The 19,221-nt window shown below is 44.4% G+C and overlaps 1 protein-coding gene across 3 annotated transcripts in view; it reads right to left on the bottom strand.

Moving 5' to 3' along the window:
- The window catches only part of PAK1 (p21 (RAC1) activated kinase 1), a 128,183-nt gene that overhangs the window by 51,729 nt on the left and 57,233 nt on the right, over nucleotides 1-19,221 (bottom strand). The window contains exons 2-7 of one of the 3 annotated variants that reach the window (XM_006131928.4): nucleotides 16,790-16,884; nucleotides 16,308-16,399; nucleotides 10,797-11,007; nucleotides 6,305-6,405; nucleotides 3,552-3,699; nucleotides 1,033-1,070 (exon numbers count right to left, since the gene is read on the bottom strand). In XM_006131928.4, the coding sequence (XP_006131990.1) occupies nucleotides 1,033-1,070; nucleotides 3,552-3,699; nucleotides 6,305-6,405; nucleotides 10,797-10,986 (477 nt within the window). In that variant the 5' untranslated portion in view covers nucleotides 10,987-11,007; nucleotides 16,308-16,399; nucleotides 16,790-16,884. The remainder of the gene's footprint in view (nucleotides 1-1,032; nucleotides 1,071-3,551; nucleotides 3,700-6,304; nucleotides 6,406-10,796; nucleotides 11,008-16,307; nucleotides 16,400-16,789; nucleotides 16,885-19,221) is intronic. The other 2 variants (XM_006131927.3, XM_006131926.3) reach the window with 2 other exon arrangements.

Raw genomic sequence — 19,221 nt, 5'->3', positions numbered from 1 at the left:
CACCCCCACGCCGCTCCTGCGCCCTCCCCTCCTGCCCAGATACCCCATCCCTAGCCTGCTCCTGCACCGTACACCCTCCAAGACACACCTATCCCCAGCCCACTCCCAGACCCTCCCTCTCTCCAACCAAGACCCCATACTCTAAGCCCACTTCCCAGAAGCCCCTTCTCACACACTGAACCCCTCATTTTTGGCTCCACCCCAGAGCCTGGGGGTGCACAAAAACTACTATCTCAGATTCCCCTACGCTCTGGTGTGTGAGGAGAATGTGGGAAATGTCTTTCTGCTTTTTCAGCCAGGGGCCACATCAATAAGGGTTTTATTTCTGGGTTTTTGTTTGCTTGTTTTGCTTCCCGCTTCCGTGCACCCCTCCCGCCCCAAAAAAACTTCCCCGCCCAAGTGTGTTTGCTTACTTAAAATACACACAGTGCCATAGAAAAAACACAAGACTTTTCAATTGGATCTGCTAAGCAAAAGGAGGTGTTGAATGGGTTCTGTAATGGTTAGAGTACAGATCAAGAGGAGAAAAGACCTTTCATTTTATTTGCCAAGATTAATTTAGTCAGTCATCAACAGTGGTTCAACTAATCAGACATTGCATGCTAATAATTACATTTGGTCAGATCATAAACATGTATCAGTAGCTGATAAAAAGCAGGCTGGCTTTCATTTTCTAAATTACCTTGCATGGGGAAATGGCTGATCATTAATAGAGTCCAGAAATAGATCTTTTTCTATGAACTCAGCAACATTTGCTAATAAAATATCACTTGAAATATAAAGCAGTAAACTCAATATCAGAAAGCTTACAGGAGAAGGAAAAGAAATACTGGTAGGCCAGAAGGACAGACATGATTTTTAAAAGTTAAGACAACAATTAATACTGCTTAGCCACATTTTGGGTAGCCTAGAAATGAAAGAAAACATTGACATTAAATATAAAAGTATATTGACGGCTATAGTTTTATTGCATGCACATTTTCAAACTTAAAATATAACAAACGTTATTTAAAAAATGAACAAAAAGCTCACCAGTGCGTTTGATGAACTGTACTCCTCTGCGGATTTGTCTGAAAACAAAACAGAACAGATGCAACAGGAAGTATTTTACATTGCTTGTATTGCTTTCCAAGTGCGCTAGGCACTGCACAAACCCATTGTGAGAGTCACTTCTCCTAAGAACTTTCAAGCTAAACAGAGGGCAGGAGAAAGGAAGAACTGTCCCTGTTTCACAGACGTGGAATCATGGCACAGAGCGATTAAGGGGTTTACGTGACTTGCCCTGTGTCACACAGGGCATAGCACCAAGGATTCAACCCTGTTCTCCTGGGTCCCAGTCCAGACACCACATTAAGACCCATTAATACAATGGAAAACCCAAAAGGTGTTTTTCATCTGTCTTTAGTCTCTAAAGAATGCAGGGTTAGCAGATTCAGCACTTTAAATAAAAGGGGCAGGCTTAAAGTATGGTTCCATCTGTAGATATTCCATGGATTTGTCCCACTCCCAAATGTGACTCCTTTTGTTCTCAAGTGTCCCAAAATGCTTTCCAAGATATGCACATCATTTCACCCAGCACTGGAATGCAGCCATCTCAGATGCTGAGCCACTACCTGGAGTGTTTGGTAGGAAACAAGCCCTGTGACCTTTGGCTCCAAAAGCCTCTGCCCTCTGCTGAATGAGTTAAAGGAGTAACTCCATTAGCCAGCCGCAATAACAGGTTCTGATCCTCTCTGCAGGCTTTTCCAGAAGGCTGAAAAGTGACAATGAATAAGAGTCTGTGCAGTAGCACTCAAGAAACGAAGCATAGAGCACACAAACACTAGCAGGGTGTAGTAAGTTGAGGGTCAGTAACATGGAGTCAGCAGGCCTAAATAGAAGCCTGTAACATGAAAACAGCAACAGGCCTGCAATCTAGTGAGCAAGACTTTGGTTCAGTAACAGGAGCCAAGAAAGAGGCCCTATTGATAATTGTGTAAGTTAGGTTGAGCATGGAAGGACACAGGGAGGCACTGGGTACAGACTGTAAGCCAAAGGGGAGTATTGGAACATCTTAAGAAATGTCTTGTTACAAAAACTCCCTAAAAACTAATGCACATACCGACCTAGGTTCAGGACCAGGTCGGAATTGACAGCATGAAGGATAGTAAGTAAGCCCCCCTTCCGTAAGGTGAGGGGTGGTAACTAGGCAACAGAGGGTGGTAACCTGGTACGTAAAGAAATGATGTAAGTTGTTTGTACCTGTCTATAAAAGGACACCGCAGAGGGTGCTCTCCGGCCGACCTTGGGGGGGGCGCACTAGGCGCCTGAACGGCAGGTGTCATTGCCTAAACTTACAGAGTGCACAGTAGCTTAACTTTGACTAACTGCTGTTAATATCTGTTATATGGCAATAGGCCTGCCCGGTGTTGGTACCTTGTCAAAGCGGGCCATAGTGCCCAGTGGTGTAACATTGTACTGATCTCTGTTACCAACTGGTAGAGCTTCGCATTTGACAATAAACCTGCTCGATTGATTTCAAACCTTGCCTGCATCTGTCGTTTCCGGGGCCTCTCAGAGATCTCGTGTTGACCCAAGTGCACGGGGTCTAACACTCTAGATAAAGGGAGTACCGATTGTTACGCACGCAGCCGAAAGTTTATCAACGGAGTAGAGGTCCTGTCAGGAGCGCGCCAGGACAGCCCTGACCAGACGACGCTGACACTGACAGTCCAGACCACTGAAGGTACCGAGGTACGAGAACACCGAGGTACGACAGCAGGGGAAGCTATTACAAATTTCAAGACATTGCTTGCATCCTTGACCAATTGTGAAGAAGAAGTCTCAGAACCATGACTTCCCCAGCTCCAACCTCACTGCCACAGAAATGTATCAAATCCAATTAAGTTTAAGAGAACAAAGCTATTTTTCAAGATTCCTGATTTTTTGGGGTTGCAACTCAGGCGTGATGTATGGTTTGGAACTTGTCCAGTTTCCTACATGCCAAGAAAAGTTTCTAGAGGGAATTAGGTGTGACACAGGTTAGCAAGCTCCCCTAGCAGGTTGTCACTTGTAAGGTAAGGAACCAGGAAATATACAAAGGGAACAAGAAGGTGCAATCTCCTGGAGTTATGCCCTAGGCTGCCCTCATCATAACATACACACTGAATCCCTCTTAAATCCATCCAGAAACTGAAGCTGGTGCAATTTAGCTGCCCACTCTGACTACAAACACAATCCTGAGCAAAATGATCTGCCTACTGGTTTCCAGGTGTTGAATTTAGCCCTTAAAACACTACATGTGTTGGGATCTGCCCAGCTTATCGACTTCCTTGTTCACAACTGCAGCAATCTGTCCAAGAGATGAGAGGAAACATTCTAGCTGGATGTTAAAAGGAAAGAGACTGCTGGCAGAGCAGAAGAAAATTGCATTTCCTTTGTAAAAACAATGCTCAATGTGTCTGGGCATTTTTGGCTTGTTTATTTTAATGTTTAAAAGAAAAAAAAAAATCACAAAGGACTTTCTCAGAGGGTCACACTCAGTAATGCAGAAGCAGGGATTTACCACAAACCTGTGAAACTCATGTACTTCTGACTGTTGGAGGTCTTTTTGGAATTGTAGAATTCCAGCACATCAAGCACGGCCTGGGGATTTTTCTTCTGTTCTGATTTGGTGATGTTGGAGGTCTGCAACAACCGAGCCCACTGCTCTGGCATACCCTGCGAGACACATTCCGAGCAGTTACCACAGTCACACCACAGTCGGAGGCACAGTGTTACACTCACCCTAAGGATGTCTAAAGCATGGTATGCATTTAGCTCAGCCACTCTGCTTCTGAGATTTTTCATTGTTTGTGGGAAGGCTCACTGGAAATTAAACACCTTCTCGCTGCCCAGTAGCGTAGGTTTGAAATCTACATCCTAATACTACAGTCTGATCCACGCAGGCAAATCCTCATGCTCATGTAGTTTCACTAGAGGTACTGGGCTCTGAATACCACAATTCAAATCCAGCTCCCAAAGTTCAAAAGAGGAAGAGGCAGACCCGGTGTTGTGGTTCAGGAAAGTCTCACATGCAACATAAGAAATGTACTGTCATGTGACTATCCACTTGTAAGATGGTGATAGTGGTAATTTGAATTGTAAGCTCTTTTACAGCACAGTCACCCAGCACATCAGGGCTCATCCTGATTTAGGCCTCCATATTGCTTTTGTGACATAGTATTTGGATAGGCACCAAATCACATTTTGGCCCAGTGCTGGTTGTGACCGTGTAGTAATTCACATCTAATGGCGTTCCCCCCCCCACATACTAAAAGCAGAATTTCAGGACAGAAATATGGCTTTAGCCACAAGTGAAACAAATTCGGTGACCGCTTTTGTCAGTACCGGTGTGCTAGCAACTTCACAGGCTGGCCTCTAAAAAGGGCTCCTAGCCCTCAACAGCTAGTCTACATTCAAGGGTAGATTGAGAACCACTCATAGCAGATCCACCAAACTGTGGGTCAGGACCCCAAGGGGAGCCAGGACCCCATTTTAATGAGTTCACCAGATCTGGCCTTAGATTTGCTGTGGCAGAGGCCAAAGTCAAAGCCCAAGCCCCACCGCAAAGCAATGGGCAGCAAGTCTCAGGCTTCAACTTCAACCCTGGGCAACAGGGCTCAGGTTACAGGCCAATGCTAAGGACTGAAGCCCTTGAGCGTGGGCCCTCCCAACCTGGGGTGGTGTGGCTTGGCAGACTCAGGCACCAGTCCCACCTCCGGAGATCACGTTGTAATTTTTGTTCTCAGAAGGGGATCGCGGTACAGTGAAGTCTGAGAACTGCTGTGCTATTCAGATGTGACAACTCTTGCATCTCGGTTAGCGCAGAAGAGTCTCAGAGGTGGCCATAAAGGCTGTGCCCCTCTGCACCAGGTGCGGGCAAGCAGGCTCAGCTCAGCAGAGTCCAACAGTGAAGGGGCATAGAGTGGGGGCTTAGAAAGGGCTCTATGTGGAGCAATCTCGGTGTAGACAGCTCAGTGATGGACCTGGGTACACAGGGGCTCGTTGTTGGTTCTGGATGAAGGGCTATGGGACACTGCAAAGGGGCCCAGGTTAAGGACGTTAACCAGCAGTTAATTGACTAGTTGATGGAATTTCCATTGACTACTCGATAGGCCCTTACACATTCCTCCTTTGAAATGTACAAGAGCCCCCGCTGCATTTCAAAGCCACAGCGCCCTCATGGAGCCTGGGGTAGTGGGGGATTCCCCCACTGACGCCGGGTTCCACCTGGCATTTCCCCGGAACCCAGGGTCAGCTGGGGACTCCCAAGCCTGGGATCAGCTGTGCGGCGCTGACCCTTTAAAACACCACCTTGGGGTTTCAAAGCAGAAGTGCACCACACAACTGATCCCCGGCTCAGCTTGCTGCATTGAAGTGACCCTTCTTCCCCCCCTTACTAGTCAACTAGTCCTTAACATCCTTAGTCCAGGAGAAGGTTGCAGAGGCTCAGCCATGGGGTCTGGGTCTAGATATAGGGGAGAGGACTTCATCAGGGTGGGGGTTTGATAGGTCTGCTTAATGGGGGAGCCCCCAGCTGCATCGGGGGATACAGTATACCAGGCTCTGGCTTCCCCATCTCTTCTCCCTTCCCCATCCCACAGTCTATCACCTCATTCCTTTTTCCTCAATCCCACATCCCATCCCCTTGCCATATCCCACCCTCCTCTTCCTTTCCCACTGCCTCTCCTCCTGATCCATCATGGGCACTCACCCTTGTACAGAAAACAGGAAGGCTCCCAGCACACAGAAGGGGAGCACAACCAACATTAGGACACAGGAGGTAGCATCCAGCTGCAGAGTCAACAGTTGGAGCTGAATCCTCCTTTATCTGGGCAGCTCTGTGCCCACAACAAATGTAGAACGGGAGAAGATGTCAGAGGCATATGACCCCATGTGCCTCCCTATGCCTTGCCTCTATGTATGGGGGAATGTCTCCACCAAACTACACCCATGGGCATCCCAAAACCCACGGCTCTGGGCACCGGACCCATGTGAACACATGGCTCTTAAGGCTTCCATATGGCTCTTAAGGCATCATTTTCTGCAATTAAGCAAAGAAATCTGCATAGGGACCTGAATTCTGCACCTGCACAGAATTCCCACAGCAGTATTCTATACACGAATTACACTAGGTGGGTTCTCTGGTCCATGCTATGCTGGTGGTCAGAGTAAATTATCATAATGGTCTCTTCTGGCCTTACTATAGGATGAGTTGAATACGTCCCAGCATCACTAATGATAAACAATTAGGTAATCCTCGTACCTCCCCAGAATCACTTACTGTGAATTCTCCTGTAACAGCATCAAATCCAACATGAATTGTGTGCTCAAAATCTGAAGGGAGGGAAATTTCTGGACGTTCTTTCTCTTTCTTTTTATTGGCTAAGAAAAAGAGAAAAACCATCAGGAACAAAAGAGAATGTCCATAGCATTTTACAGTACACTCTCTGCAACCAAATCCACACCAAAAACATATGATCTAGGACAATGTGAGAAGGTTTCTGATCCCACATGGATAAATCTTTATGGTTACATGACAACCAGTGTTCCCTGTAATCTGTGCACTTGTGCAGCTACTCAGGAGAGATTCAACTGCAGGCCAGCTGATTAGCAGAGCACCCACAACTAGATCTTTGGTTTCTACTGGTGGCGCGCATTTACACATGCCTCTGTGAACATAAAATTATTCCACACATGGATAGAAAAGATCAGAGGGAATATTGGGGACAACGATATTCAAATTAGATTTCATGATATTTGGATTTGTAATCCACACATGGTGCACAGAGGGTGACTAGTCCGCACGCAAATGTAAGAGACCATTCTATTATAGTTTACATTTTCCAGCTGCTGCCTTGTCAACTGCAAAACAAATGCTACTCAGTTGTATAGCCAGACACGTATTCATAGAACCAAAATGGAGATTTTAAAGTCACCCACCTACCCTAAAAGCCACTATTTTACTCCATTATATTGCAAGCGTATACCATGTTTTCCAAGTTTAATCAGGTAGTCTTGAGTCCTGTGCTTATAAGGCCATATCCTACTCTCAATTATACCCATAAAATCCAGAGTAACATTATAAAGGTTAATGGAGTTACTCCAGATCTGTAAAGTACTTTGTAACAGAGTATTATGAGGTCCATATTCTTAAGTGTTTGTCTAAAACAATATTAAGACCTTGGATTTTTTTCAGTTTCAGTGAAGAGTGAGTTAAATACTAACGGTTTTGGAGAAGGGAGGAATGAGAGATAGGCAGATGGAACATTGGAGGAGCCACATAGGGAGGGAAGCCAGAAGGAACCAGAAGCATCTTCTGGTTAGCAGATGTTGAGCCTCTGCAGCTTGCAGGCCAAACAAAGAAGGGAATAGCAGCTGCCGCTAGCAAGAATACAGAGAAAGCTGCAAGCTGCCAGCAGAGAGAAGGAAAGTGAGACAAAGGGACTCTGAGAAAACCAATAGATCAAGGAGGCTCGGGAATTCTAAGACAACTGAAACCCTTTGATTGGATCCTAGTGCACCACTGAATGAATATGTGAACCAGAGCATTAAAGAATGTTAGAACTATTACTGCCCAGAATTCATGGCATAGAACATCTTTGGCTTCTATATTTGGACCTACTGAATGTCAGGGTATCCTGCTCAACACTTATATTTTGCATCTCTAGGGATACAACTTCTCGCTAATCAACATCTCCAGCATAATGAGCAAACAGCATAATGAGCAAGTCAAGCTTTGCTCCAATGATTGCAGCTACTGCTTTCAAATTCATATTAAATACAAAAATGCATATTCAAGAAGAAGCCTTACTAAACAGAGCTGTAGCTTATATAAGCCTCAGTTACACTGACTGGTAAACAATGTTTTCAATAATGAATTAAACAATTTAATTGCCTCTACTGCATTAAAAATTCATAACTCTCTCTCTCTCTCTCTCTCTCTCAATATCCAGATCTCATACAGAAATTAAATCGAGGTTAGTGCTATATTTGCTCATTATAGTGAAAAAAGTTGGGATTGGTCCTGCTTTGGGTTGGAGATTGGACTCGATAACTTCCTGAGGTCTCTTCCAACCCTATGATTGTGCTTTGTATACATATAGGACTTGAACTGTAATCTTTGTTGGGAATCTCATGATTCTTTCGGTGCCCACATAACTGAAGTGTAACCATGTGGTCTTATGGCTGTAACATTGGTTTTTCCTCATAGCATGTTTCCTACAGTTTATTAACCCCACTGGCTATGTCACGTCATGTCTAAAATTAGATTGTAAACTCTTTGGGGCAACCACCAAGGACTGGATTCTTATCTCACTTAATTTACTCTATTCCTCACTGATGTGAGCAAAATTAGATTTAAGGCCCACATTTTTCCAGCAGACTCTCATACACAGTTTTGGAGGCAGTAAAAATAACTAGAGAGACCTGAATTAAATAAGCATATTTAAGCATTTGAGTGGCTGCATTATTATTCTCAGCATATATGAGCTTGATCAAATTTAAGAAACACGATTTCGAAGTATGAATGGATTAAAATATTAATACTATAACTGCTTCTCATTGATGGTACTTTATCTCACATAATGAGGTATAGGTTAAGAAGGGTTAGTTTTAAAGGCACTGCTAGCCTTGCTCTACACTTTAATCCCACTTTATAATCTTTATTGATCTCTTACGTTAGGCCTTGTAATGCCAGATAAAAAGACAAAAGAAAACTCTTTACAAGTTTCAAAAGAAAAAAAAAACCTGTATTTGTAGAAACACCCACTGTTGGTTACTTTATTTCCATTCATGCCCCCATTAAATTGTAAGGCTCAGGTGAATAAAGATAAACCAAAATGTATGTTTGAAAAATTTCAGAAGCTTCGGGGGTAGCCAAGTTAGTCTGTACAGGATGAGCTTAAAAAAAACAAACAAATAAACGGTCTGGTAGCATTTTATAGATTAATTTCAGCTAGTGGCCATGATTGCATTTTCACAGCGAACCTTTCACAAACTAGTGAGTTTTTCTGTAATACGGCCAGACTCTGGGACCTGGGTACCTCTGGTGAAGATAGTCATTATCTCTCAATGTAAGAGGGAAAGAGGGAATTATCTCTCAATGTAGGAGCTGAAAATCCTTGGCTGAGACTTCCAAGACAGTAATGCCTTTCCCATCTAACTCATGTCTCCCGAGAGAGCACGACAAGTAACAGGGGCAGAGGGAAGAGTTAGACGTATTATGACATCCAAGGCTCATTTTCACCAAACTGCATGTGAACTGACTCACTTTTAACCAAGTAATTTGAATTCATGTTAGCTGTATGTCAAAGCATCTTTAACGTACCTACACCACTAGTGAAGATTGGTATATGAGATATGAAACTGTCTGCTTCCCAGAGCAGGTTAAATAGTATAAACAGCATTAAATGATGCTTAAATTACAGAATTAGGATTAGTCCTTTCCTTCTGGTAAGAATTTAGGAGTCTGACTCCTTATTGCAACAGTGAAAACATAGATACCTCTTCATATAAAAATTAAAGAAAGACAGTTTTATCTAGTGCTCAGATGCCATGGCAATGTACGCTATAAAATAAATCTTTAAAAAGAGACTGAAAGAGGAAGCTAAATATATTGCAGAGATGGGCTCCTTAAAAACAGATTAAATAAAGATATGAAAGGAAGCAACACACATTAAGGACTGGAGAATTTCTTGCATCACTGCCACCGGTTCACGTGATAAATGTACAATCGTCAAAATATACTAATGGTAGAAATTAAAATTGCATGTACAGTACATCAGTTCTGTCCCTTATTCCCATCTTGCCTATTACATTTCTTATTATAGCTGAAAGAATTCATTCAATACAAGTTAATGTGCAAGAAGTAATAGGGATAGATTATTTTTAGCAGTGAACAGTGGTGTATCCAAAATTCTAAAGTAGACTAGGATGACAGTCTCATCTTAGATATTAAAGTTCTTCGGGGCAAGGATCACATAACATGAGAGAGGACTGGTGAGAAATGGTCTTTTAAACAAACTTTTACTCTTCCAGTCTGCTGTCAGGACTTGTTTCCACTATGGGGTGGATCAATGTTGCAGCAATCAATCCACTAGCAGTTGATTTAGCAAGTCTAGAAAAGACACACTGAATTGATCACCTATCACTCTCCTGTTGATTCTGGTACTCGAGCAGAACGAGATAAGTAAGGGGAATTGACAGTGTTTTTTCTGTCAACCTCCCACAGCACAGACCCATGGTAAATAGATCTAAGCTAGTCTATTTGAGTTACGCTACTGATATAACTCAAATTGTGTCGCTTAAATCAATGTGTTCTTGTAGTATAGATCTGGCCTCAGTTTCACCAATACAAAGTGCTCCTTCAGGAGTTCCTTCCTCAGTGGTGGCAAAATCTAAAAAAAAGACCCCAAAAGAAAACAAACCAACCTCACTAAACTTTAGAAACAGAGATGGGACAGGGAAGTTCTGTTTTCGGGTACATAGTAACTGTAATCACAGCTCTCACAGACACACACATTCATTTTAACAATTAACAGATTCAGAAAGGGAATGGGTGGTTTGTGTGGGGAGTGGCATTAACTATTAGAAAAACAGAAACCAATAAGCTACCAGAGGCAGCCCATACTCCCAGCATGGCCAATGCAATTTTATGTGAAGTATCCGACCTTATAAACAGCCTTTATACATTTAAAAAAAATAATTAACATCATCCCCAGCAACATGCAGAGAGAAAACTATAATAAACTATAACAAAGATGAAAATACTGTACTTTTATCTCCTGGCAAGATAGCTCGGTAAAATCGGTCTCGCTTTTTCTTTTCTTCAGGGTTGGGAGGCAAAGGCTTTGAGCCATGGTTTAAAGTCCCTGTGTCTTTGCTTCCAGATCCAATCATTGTGCTGGTATTTCTCATTGGAGGGGCTGGAGGCTTGTCTTCAGCTTCAACACCATTATTAGACATCTTCAGCAAAAGAAGCTCTTACTAGGACCAAGAAAGAGAGAATATTTTTTGCGCATTTTTTTAATGACAGTTGCAAACTGATCCTTCAAATCAATCAGATTTGCCTTTTAGCTTATGTTGATTACCTAAATAACAAGCTTGCATAAAAATGTTCTTCTGGGAACCAATGTAGTGGACGCCAAAATTCCCATTTACTCACTAGCAATCAGGATTGGCCCTTAAAACACAATTCAATCTGGTCAACATTGTTTTCTCATACAAAGTCAAAGCTTAAAGGTTCTTCCAGCGTTATTGCCCATCATGCACAGTCTTTTCAGCTGAAGAGGATTTCTTTTCATTGAGCTGCTAAAATAAAACTGGATCCTCCACACGCACAGAGCACCTCTTCATATAAATCATCCTTAAAGTGCAGTTTTAAACAAAGAAGCTACTCCATGCAGAATCACCCTTTAGCAGCACAATTGACTCATTCCTCTCCCCAAGTGAGAGCAAAAGCAACCATTATGCAGCCCAACTGCAAATAGAGCTGGTTGGAAAATGCAGAAAAATGTTCATTAAAAATTCAAACAATCTTTGACCAACTCTAGCTATAAAATAAACCAATCTTATTCAAACAGAACAACAATATTACTTTCCAAATTTCACAAACATACATAAAGAGCCCTCCTAAGTGGAGTCCCTTTGCTTGGTAGCAGGTTCTGTCACTAGGAAAAGACCAACTCTAAAAAGTAATAAAATAAAAAACAAAGCTAATTTACAGCTTTCAAATTTTGGATTTGCCCCAGCAGATGAAGGATTCATGCAGGGACACAGACTGAAGCCATGGCTACACTATAGAGCTTATAGCAGTGCCGATGCACGGAGGCACTTGTATTGCTGTAGCACTGCTAATGAAAATGCTCTAAGCACACGAGAGAGCTCTCTGGTACCCCCGCAGAATGAGATAAGTAAGGGGTGTGACAGGAGAGGGCAAACATCCTCATGAGCTTTTCCTGTGTAAAACTTTACACAAAGATGGATTTATTTGGGGGTTTGATCTCTTTTGGTGGCTGGTTTCCTGGATGCTGCGCCCTAGAACTGCATCCTCCCAGAGTTGAAGAAGTTCAGTGTCTGCATTGCTCTGCAGGGGGGCAGTTCTCCCAGCCTTGTCTGGGGGAGACCAAAGACTCTGGGCCAGCAGGACAGAGAGGTGGGGAGCCCCAGAGAGCAAGAAGGTGGGTGTCAGTGGCATGATCAGCACAGTAAGGAACAATTGCAAGGGGACTGCTGGAATCGTACCCCATCACAGCTCCCATAATAGGCTCCAATCCAGAGCCAATGCTTGTAGAAATGGAATTCGTTTAAAGATTCCCATATGAACATCAGGGAATAATTTCTGGCAGCCAGTTGGGGCTTTTCAGCTTTTCACTTGCCAGGATGTGTTTTAGCATCTATCTCCTGACTCTCCCATTATTCAGGTCATTGGCCATCAGTCCCATGCCATTCCCCAGTGTGAAAATGAGCAAAAGCAAAAACAAAAGCTGACAGCTAGAGAAGTAAAGACCAGGAGCTGCATAAGAAGTTTGGGGGATTTCTTTTGGCACACACTAAAATGCACCAATAACTTTGACAGCCAATGGTGGGTCAAGATCTGTTTGACATGAAAACACCCGAGACTGCACTTATACTGAGCTGGCTGATGGACAGCAGCATTTCTGGTGCCTATAAAACTAGCAGTTCCTCTGGATCCAACTGAAATAGGCAAAGGAACAAGCACAAGCTGCCATGCAAAGGCACTAGAGAAGTCCCGTGTTCACTGCATTAACACACCTATGAATCAGAAGACGTTACCAAGAGGTTACTGGACAAAGACAGCAGCCAACAGACAGATGGGGCAGTCAATGTCAACAGCTGCTTACTTGCCCAATGTTATTCCTTGAGAGCAACAGTGACTTTTGGCACCGCTGCCCCTCCCACACTCATCCCCGGTCAGTAAGTATTAGGGGGAAATGATCAGGCTTCCCCTACAGTTAAACCTTCTGGCTCCTAGGAACTAGTATCTAGCCAGCCAGGCAAAACTACCTCCCCACTGGCTCCTCTCCTTTGCTGTGCCTTGCTGCAGCACTCTGCCAGAGAACAGCAAGAAAGTAGAGGCAGCCAGCACCAGCAGTCCCCCGCACTCACCCCTCTCCTGCCACACTAGAAGGGATGCAGGACCAGAGGGGTGACCAAAAGAAATGAGAAGGGAAACTGAGGCAGAGAAGATACAGACCACTGAGGGGACCGGCGAGACGGAAACAATGCGGAGAAAGGACCATGTGCTGGCAAGGAGGGAGATTGTGGTGAAGAGAGGGAACCATTTAGATAAAAACAGGGGGAGGATGGGTTTGTGGCTAATGTCTCAGACTAGGAGACATGGTTTTATTTCTAGGTCTGCCACTCATTTGCTGTGCAACTCTGGAGAAGTCACTTCACCTCCATGTGCTTCAGTTTCCTCATCTATAAAATAGGAATAACCCCTCCCCTCAGGCAGATGGAAGCAATTCAAGATTCTCAAATGGAAGGGGCTGCCTGACCCAATGCCAGTTCAGCTATTTTATTAAGTGAGAGGAAACCGGGGTGATCAGTAAATGCTCACTCAGTGTACATGCGCCCTGGGTGAATAGAATTCCTATAAGAGCTGCATTGTTCACCAGTGAACAACAGTCCCCCACCCCTACTTGAGAACTCCGTTTTGCAGCCCTCACCTAGGCAACACATAGTGGATTCCTCCTCTCACTCGAGCTACCCAAACCCTTCCTTGGGATTGCCACACACATCATCTAGGATCGCCATAGTAACATCTACCCTTCTCTTGCTCCAGCAACCAGCATACAGAACGTGTGTGGTCAGCCTCCTTCCTTTCCACAGCATTTGGAGAGGGGAAGGGTGGGGAGAGGAGAGACACTGCAAAGCCACAAAGTGATGATGTTTATTTGAGGATTGAAGGTCGCAGTTTCTTCCATGGCTTGTCTGGTAACTTTGGGAAAGCCCCACAAGGTTCCATGTGCATGCACCTCAGGTGGTGTTTTCAAAGAATTTTGCGTGGAGTGTTTACTTGCCTGAAACTGAAGGAAAGCCCACCACATTCTGAGTCCAAAGATTAAAATGCAGACCACTGCCGATAGAACAGAGATTTTCAACGTACACTAATGTCAGCTCAGGCTCTGCAGGATAGGTGGGAGCCTAGAGTGGATTACACCAATTTGTATCTTCTTAGCGTATGCACAACGTGCCTGGGGGTAGGTGATGAGGACTCATCATTGATTTTGACCCATTGGTTGGATCATTAGCTTCCCTGGCCCGGTCAGGTACTGGCAGGGAGTGTGATATGAATATTGATCCATGCACGAGTTATTCTGAATGCACCAGGAGATGGCATTCTCCACACCCAAGTGCAGCATCCATGCAAATTATTTTCTTGCCATGACAGTTTGTAACCAACTAATTGCCTTTTCCACCTTATTTACACTCTGCTTGAATTGAGGGCGGGGGGCTGGACTCGATGACCTCTCGAGGTCCCTTCCAGTCCTATGATTCTATGAAAAGGTACTTGCTTTCAGCAAACCACCACAGTGTTGGAGCTCCATTACCAGAAACGAAGCCACTAAAGAAGCTCTGCTCTAAGCCAATGGTTTTCAAACTTTTTCTTCCTCATGACCCAGTTGGAAGAAAATTGTTGATGCCCACGACCCAACATACTTTGACTAAGTTGTGGCCTCTGGGATGGGACTAAGGCAGGAGGATCTTACCTTGAGCAGCTGCTGGTCAGCGGTGCAGCAGGCAGCTTCCTGCCTGTCTTGACACCACAGACCATGCTGTGCCCCAGAAGCACCCAGCTGCAAGTTCTCGCCAATGGGAGTGCAGAGCTGGTGCCTAGGTCAGGGGCAATCACAGAGCCCTGTGCGATCTTCTGCTCCCCCGCCCCCACCTAGGTGTCGAGCCTGCTACTGACCATTTTTGGGGTGCAGCACAGTCTGTGATGCCAGGACAGGGAGGTAGCTACCTCAGCCTCCTACTGGTCACCTGATCCCTCTGCAGCAACGAGACCCAGTGCCCGACATTCCCTGACACAGCAGCACTGGGTCACAACCCACAGTTTGAAAACCACTGCTCTAAGCAACCCAAATTGCAAAAGCCGGTCACAGCAACACCAAGCAAACTAATTTCACTTATTTTTCCCCAGTGCTAAGATTGTTCTGTTCCCAGTGGCAGAACACTCCACAAGAATCTGATCTAATGGTTCAACTAGCAAAAATGGAAATGGAATTACCCAGCAAATGAACCTTTCATCTGAAGTCAGATGAGGGATACATCTTAGATACAGACCCAATTTGCTCAAGTCCCATATATTAAAATACCAACACGCAGACCAAATCCCACAGTCACCACTAGAAGGGCATCTCCATTGTCTAACGCGATTGTTTCTGTGGTCTCTGTGGAGCATTAAGAGTCAGAGGAACCGTAAGTTTCCACCACACAGCAGGCCTGAAAATACTATTCTTAGTATATAACACAATGTAAGAAGCTTTTGTCAGCCATGAGTCCAAAACACAGTATCTGCACTCTTGAAATCACATTTTACCTTTTCAAATCAGTTATCAGCCAAAGTTATCCCAGCGGCCCAATACACATTCAGTGAGTGCATTTATGTGTTTTATTCATATGAATAATTATGAGGCAAGAGGTGATCCAAGGGACCAGCTCTCCAACACAGATTTGATATGCTATTCTTCCTAAGAGCAGAGTTTTATCCTTAACAGATGAATAAGAATGGTTTCCAAAAACCCTACATCTAAAATTGCCTAGACAGCTTTGCAATTTCTCCCAGTTTGTGGTTTGGGTCCATATCTGCTTAAAACGAAGTTCATGTCTAGAGAGGAACTTTTCTAAACTTTGTGGGTGTTTTGAGCTGGGAGTTTGGTTTGGGCCTTACTTATAGTTTTAAAACTTATATGTTGTTTGGGTCAGGGTCTATTTCTTATTATGTGGGTCTATAGGGCCTACCACAATGTAGCTCTGACCTTAAATGGAGCCTCTCTCCAATGCATTTCTAATATAAGTAATAGATTGACCCCAATTAAAAACAAAATTAGACCATCTAATAGAAATTCTGCACTAAACATTTATGCTATGCAAATAATGTTTTCCTTTAGAAAGCCGAGTCATTTTAAGTTGATGGTCTCTTCTCACCACAGGACATGAAACTGGATTATATTTTCTTGTAGTATTTTTCTTCAGCAAAACTAATTGCTAAAGAGGAAGCAATTAGGGGAAAAGTCAGTACTATAATGGAAACCTACCCTGAAGTAGATGCCATAAACGTAACTATGTCCACGGCATACTGATTGCTGTCCACATGAAACTCAAAAAAGCCATCTATAATTCATGCAGTCTGGAAAAGACAATAGCTGAGAATAAGTCACTGTAACTTTTAGATTAAATAAACTATATTGAAACAAAATTAGCTCAGCAGTTATTCTCTCAACAAGAACAAAATTTTAATTGCTTCTGAAGCATTGTTTTCCCACTGTTACCATGACTATTGGCCATCTTGACCCGGTTCCAAAGCAAAAAAGTCTTAACTGTTACGCTGATTACAATCAGTCTGAAAACACATTTTACCTCTGTCAACATTCCTGTTATACTCTGATCCACAGCAGTATAACTGAACTGATCCTAGGAGTAGACACACTTTAAAGTCTCCTTCTTCCTTATAAGACCAATTGTTCCTACAACTAAGTGGGGGAGAGGCAGGCAAACATCATACTACTGTGACACATACCGTGCTGGGATGCTATAAGTAGAAGAGATCCCCTCCAGATGCATCATGCCCTTGTCTGAAGAATCCCAATGAATCATCACATGGAGTTTGCTGGCCTGATATCAACACAGAAAGGACACACTCACTTGCTGAGCCATTTTAAATCTTCATTAACAATGCCCAAGCACATCCCTGTGCTGGGGGACAATGAGGTTGCATAGCACCTTTGGAAAAGAAAGCACAGAATGCCTCCTGGGTCTGTCCAACAGAGCAGCAGTGCACTCTTTCCATTCGTCCCTGCGCTTCGTGGGATTCCCTTGTAGCTCTGTGCACTCTCTGCCTTGAGGAATGTCAAAGCAGCACAGCAGTCTCTCCACCCCACCCCCCAGCAGCAGCAGCCTGTCAGCCACTGTGTTCCTAGTGCAGGGTAGAACAGGAGCACTCCAATGATTTGTTCTTTCTTTGTTTTCCCACAGAGCAGCCCACTCAGCTGTCAGATACTTCCCAGAGCTTTAAAAGAGGAGGGATGCATGCCTACAAAGCAGCAGAGATCCTAAAACACTGAGCACGGCCATTAGGGCAGGCATTGTGGGATACTGGCGGAAGCCAGTTCCCTTGACAAAACAAACAGCAGAGTCCATAGTGGCTATTTGTCCACAATAAAGGGGGGGAAAGACAAAATCTCATGCAAGGGTGAAAGTTTTTTGCCATCAAAACTTTTACTTGACAAAAGTCTCATTGCTGTGTAAACACTCACTGTTCTGTCACCAACAGGCAGTTTTGGGCAACAAAACATGCTAACGTAGACAAGGCCTCAGTTTGCAAATGAGCTAATTTCACAGACAGAGACAAGGTTTAGGTATTTTAATGAAAATTCTGGCGAAGTAGAAACCAATGAACTTGTGTCTCATCATCCCTCACCCCTTCCGCCGTTCTAAAAACGGTTAACTCTTTCTACATTACATGTATTTTGTGTGTGTCCCCCTCCCATTAAATTATAACTACTGGTTATAGTTTTGCACCACTCGTTTTATTATTTATATAAGCACTAAAAGATAATTCACCAAATCCCTTGGTAAATTATTGCGAAAGTTGAGTCTCTTTCAATTGGAGTCTTTAAATCATGACAGAATGTCTTTTAAAAACACAGTCTAGTTCAACCACAAGCTATTGGTTTGGATGCAGAAATAACAGGGTGGTTCTATGACCTGTGTTATGCAAGAAGTGAGACTATCACCACAACGATCCCTTCTAGTTTGGATTCTGTAAAACAAGATCCCTGCCTTGAATAGTGCTAGCAAGGGGCTACATAGATTTTCCTTTGCCCCTTCCCCCGCCCCCCCCCCCCCCAATAGCTATCCCTCTCTGCACAAAGGTCAAATGTTACTCCAAAGTATGGCTGGAATGGCCTTGTCTATACTAACCCCCACTATCGATATAACCTACGTCAATTCATCTATGCAAATTAAGGATGTTAGTGAGTAGTCGACGTGAGTAGTCGACTGAAGTATTAACTACTCGCACCCCCTCCCCTCCACTGCCTCTAAGAGGCAGCAAGGGAGAGGAGGGCAGGAACTGGCTTAAAAGCTGGTTCCCCCCAGCACCAACTCTATTAGAGGCAGTGGGGGGCATACAGGAGAGGTTGCTGTGAAGCAGCCTCTGCCCATGGCCGGCCAAGGCTCGCCATAGGCAGAGGCTACTCCGGCAGCAGCCCCTGTCCACAGGGGTCCCAGCAGGGAGCTAGGCCCTCCCCTGGGGATAGGGCCTACTTGGTGGCAGCAGCCCCTGTGTGGTGGCCTGGGCTGGCCATGCACAAGGGCTGCTGGACTCTGCACGAGCCAGGACCTAGCAGTCCCGGCTTGCTCTGGTCTGGGATGCTGCACCTCTGCATTTTAAACGTAGTAAGACCCCGGCAGCTCTTACTACATAGGCTCAGTCCCAGCTCGAGCTGGCTCCTGGAACTACCCTGCTGCGGCTGGGTAGTACGGTCCCATGCATCGACTACATGATTAGTCAGATAACTGCAATTTAACATCCCTAATGCAAATAGCATAGTTGAAGTCGCCGTATGTACTGCAGCCTCTTACGTGTGGTAAGGTCTGTGGGGGATGCTCTCCTGTCAATGCCGGCTACTCTTCTCATCTCGGTGGAGTACTGGCATAGACAGGAGAGTGCTCAGAGATCAGAGATCAATTTATCACATCTAAGCAAATGCAATAAATCGATGGCCGATGGATCGATCACTGCATCCTCAATCCCTGGCATAGTGGAGACAAGCCCTTACTTCTGCACTGCTGCTGGGGGCAGTGATGCCTTCAGAACTGGGTGTCTGGCCAGCAGCCACCGCTCTCCAGCCACTCGGCTCTGAATACTGCTGACATGCAGGGCCAGCCTTCGTAAAAATGGCACCCTGGGTGAAGGGGCAGTGGGAATTCCCCATATAGAACCCTCTC

The sequence above is a fragment of the Pelodiscus sinensis genome, chromosome 1 (genome assembly GCF_049634645.1).
Source record: "Pelodiscus sinensis isolate JC-2024 chromosome 1, ASM4963464v1, whole genome shotgun sequence".
Taxonomy (NCBI): domain Eukaryota; kingdom Metazoa; phylum Chordata; order Testudines; family Trionychidae; genus Pelodiscus; species Pelodiscus sinensis.
The sequence above is the reverse complement of the archived record's forward strand: the minus strand, read 5'-3'. Positions and strand labels throughout refer to the sequence as shown.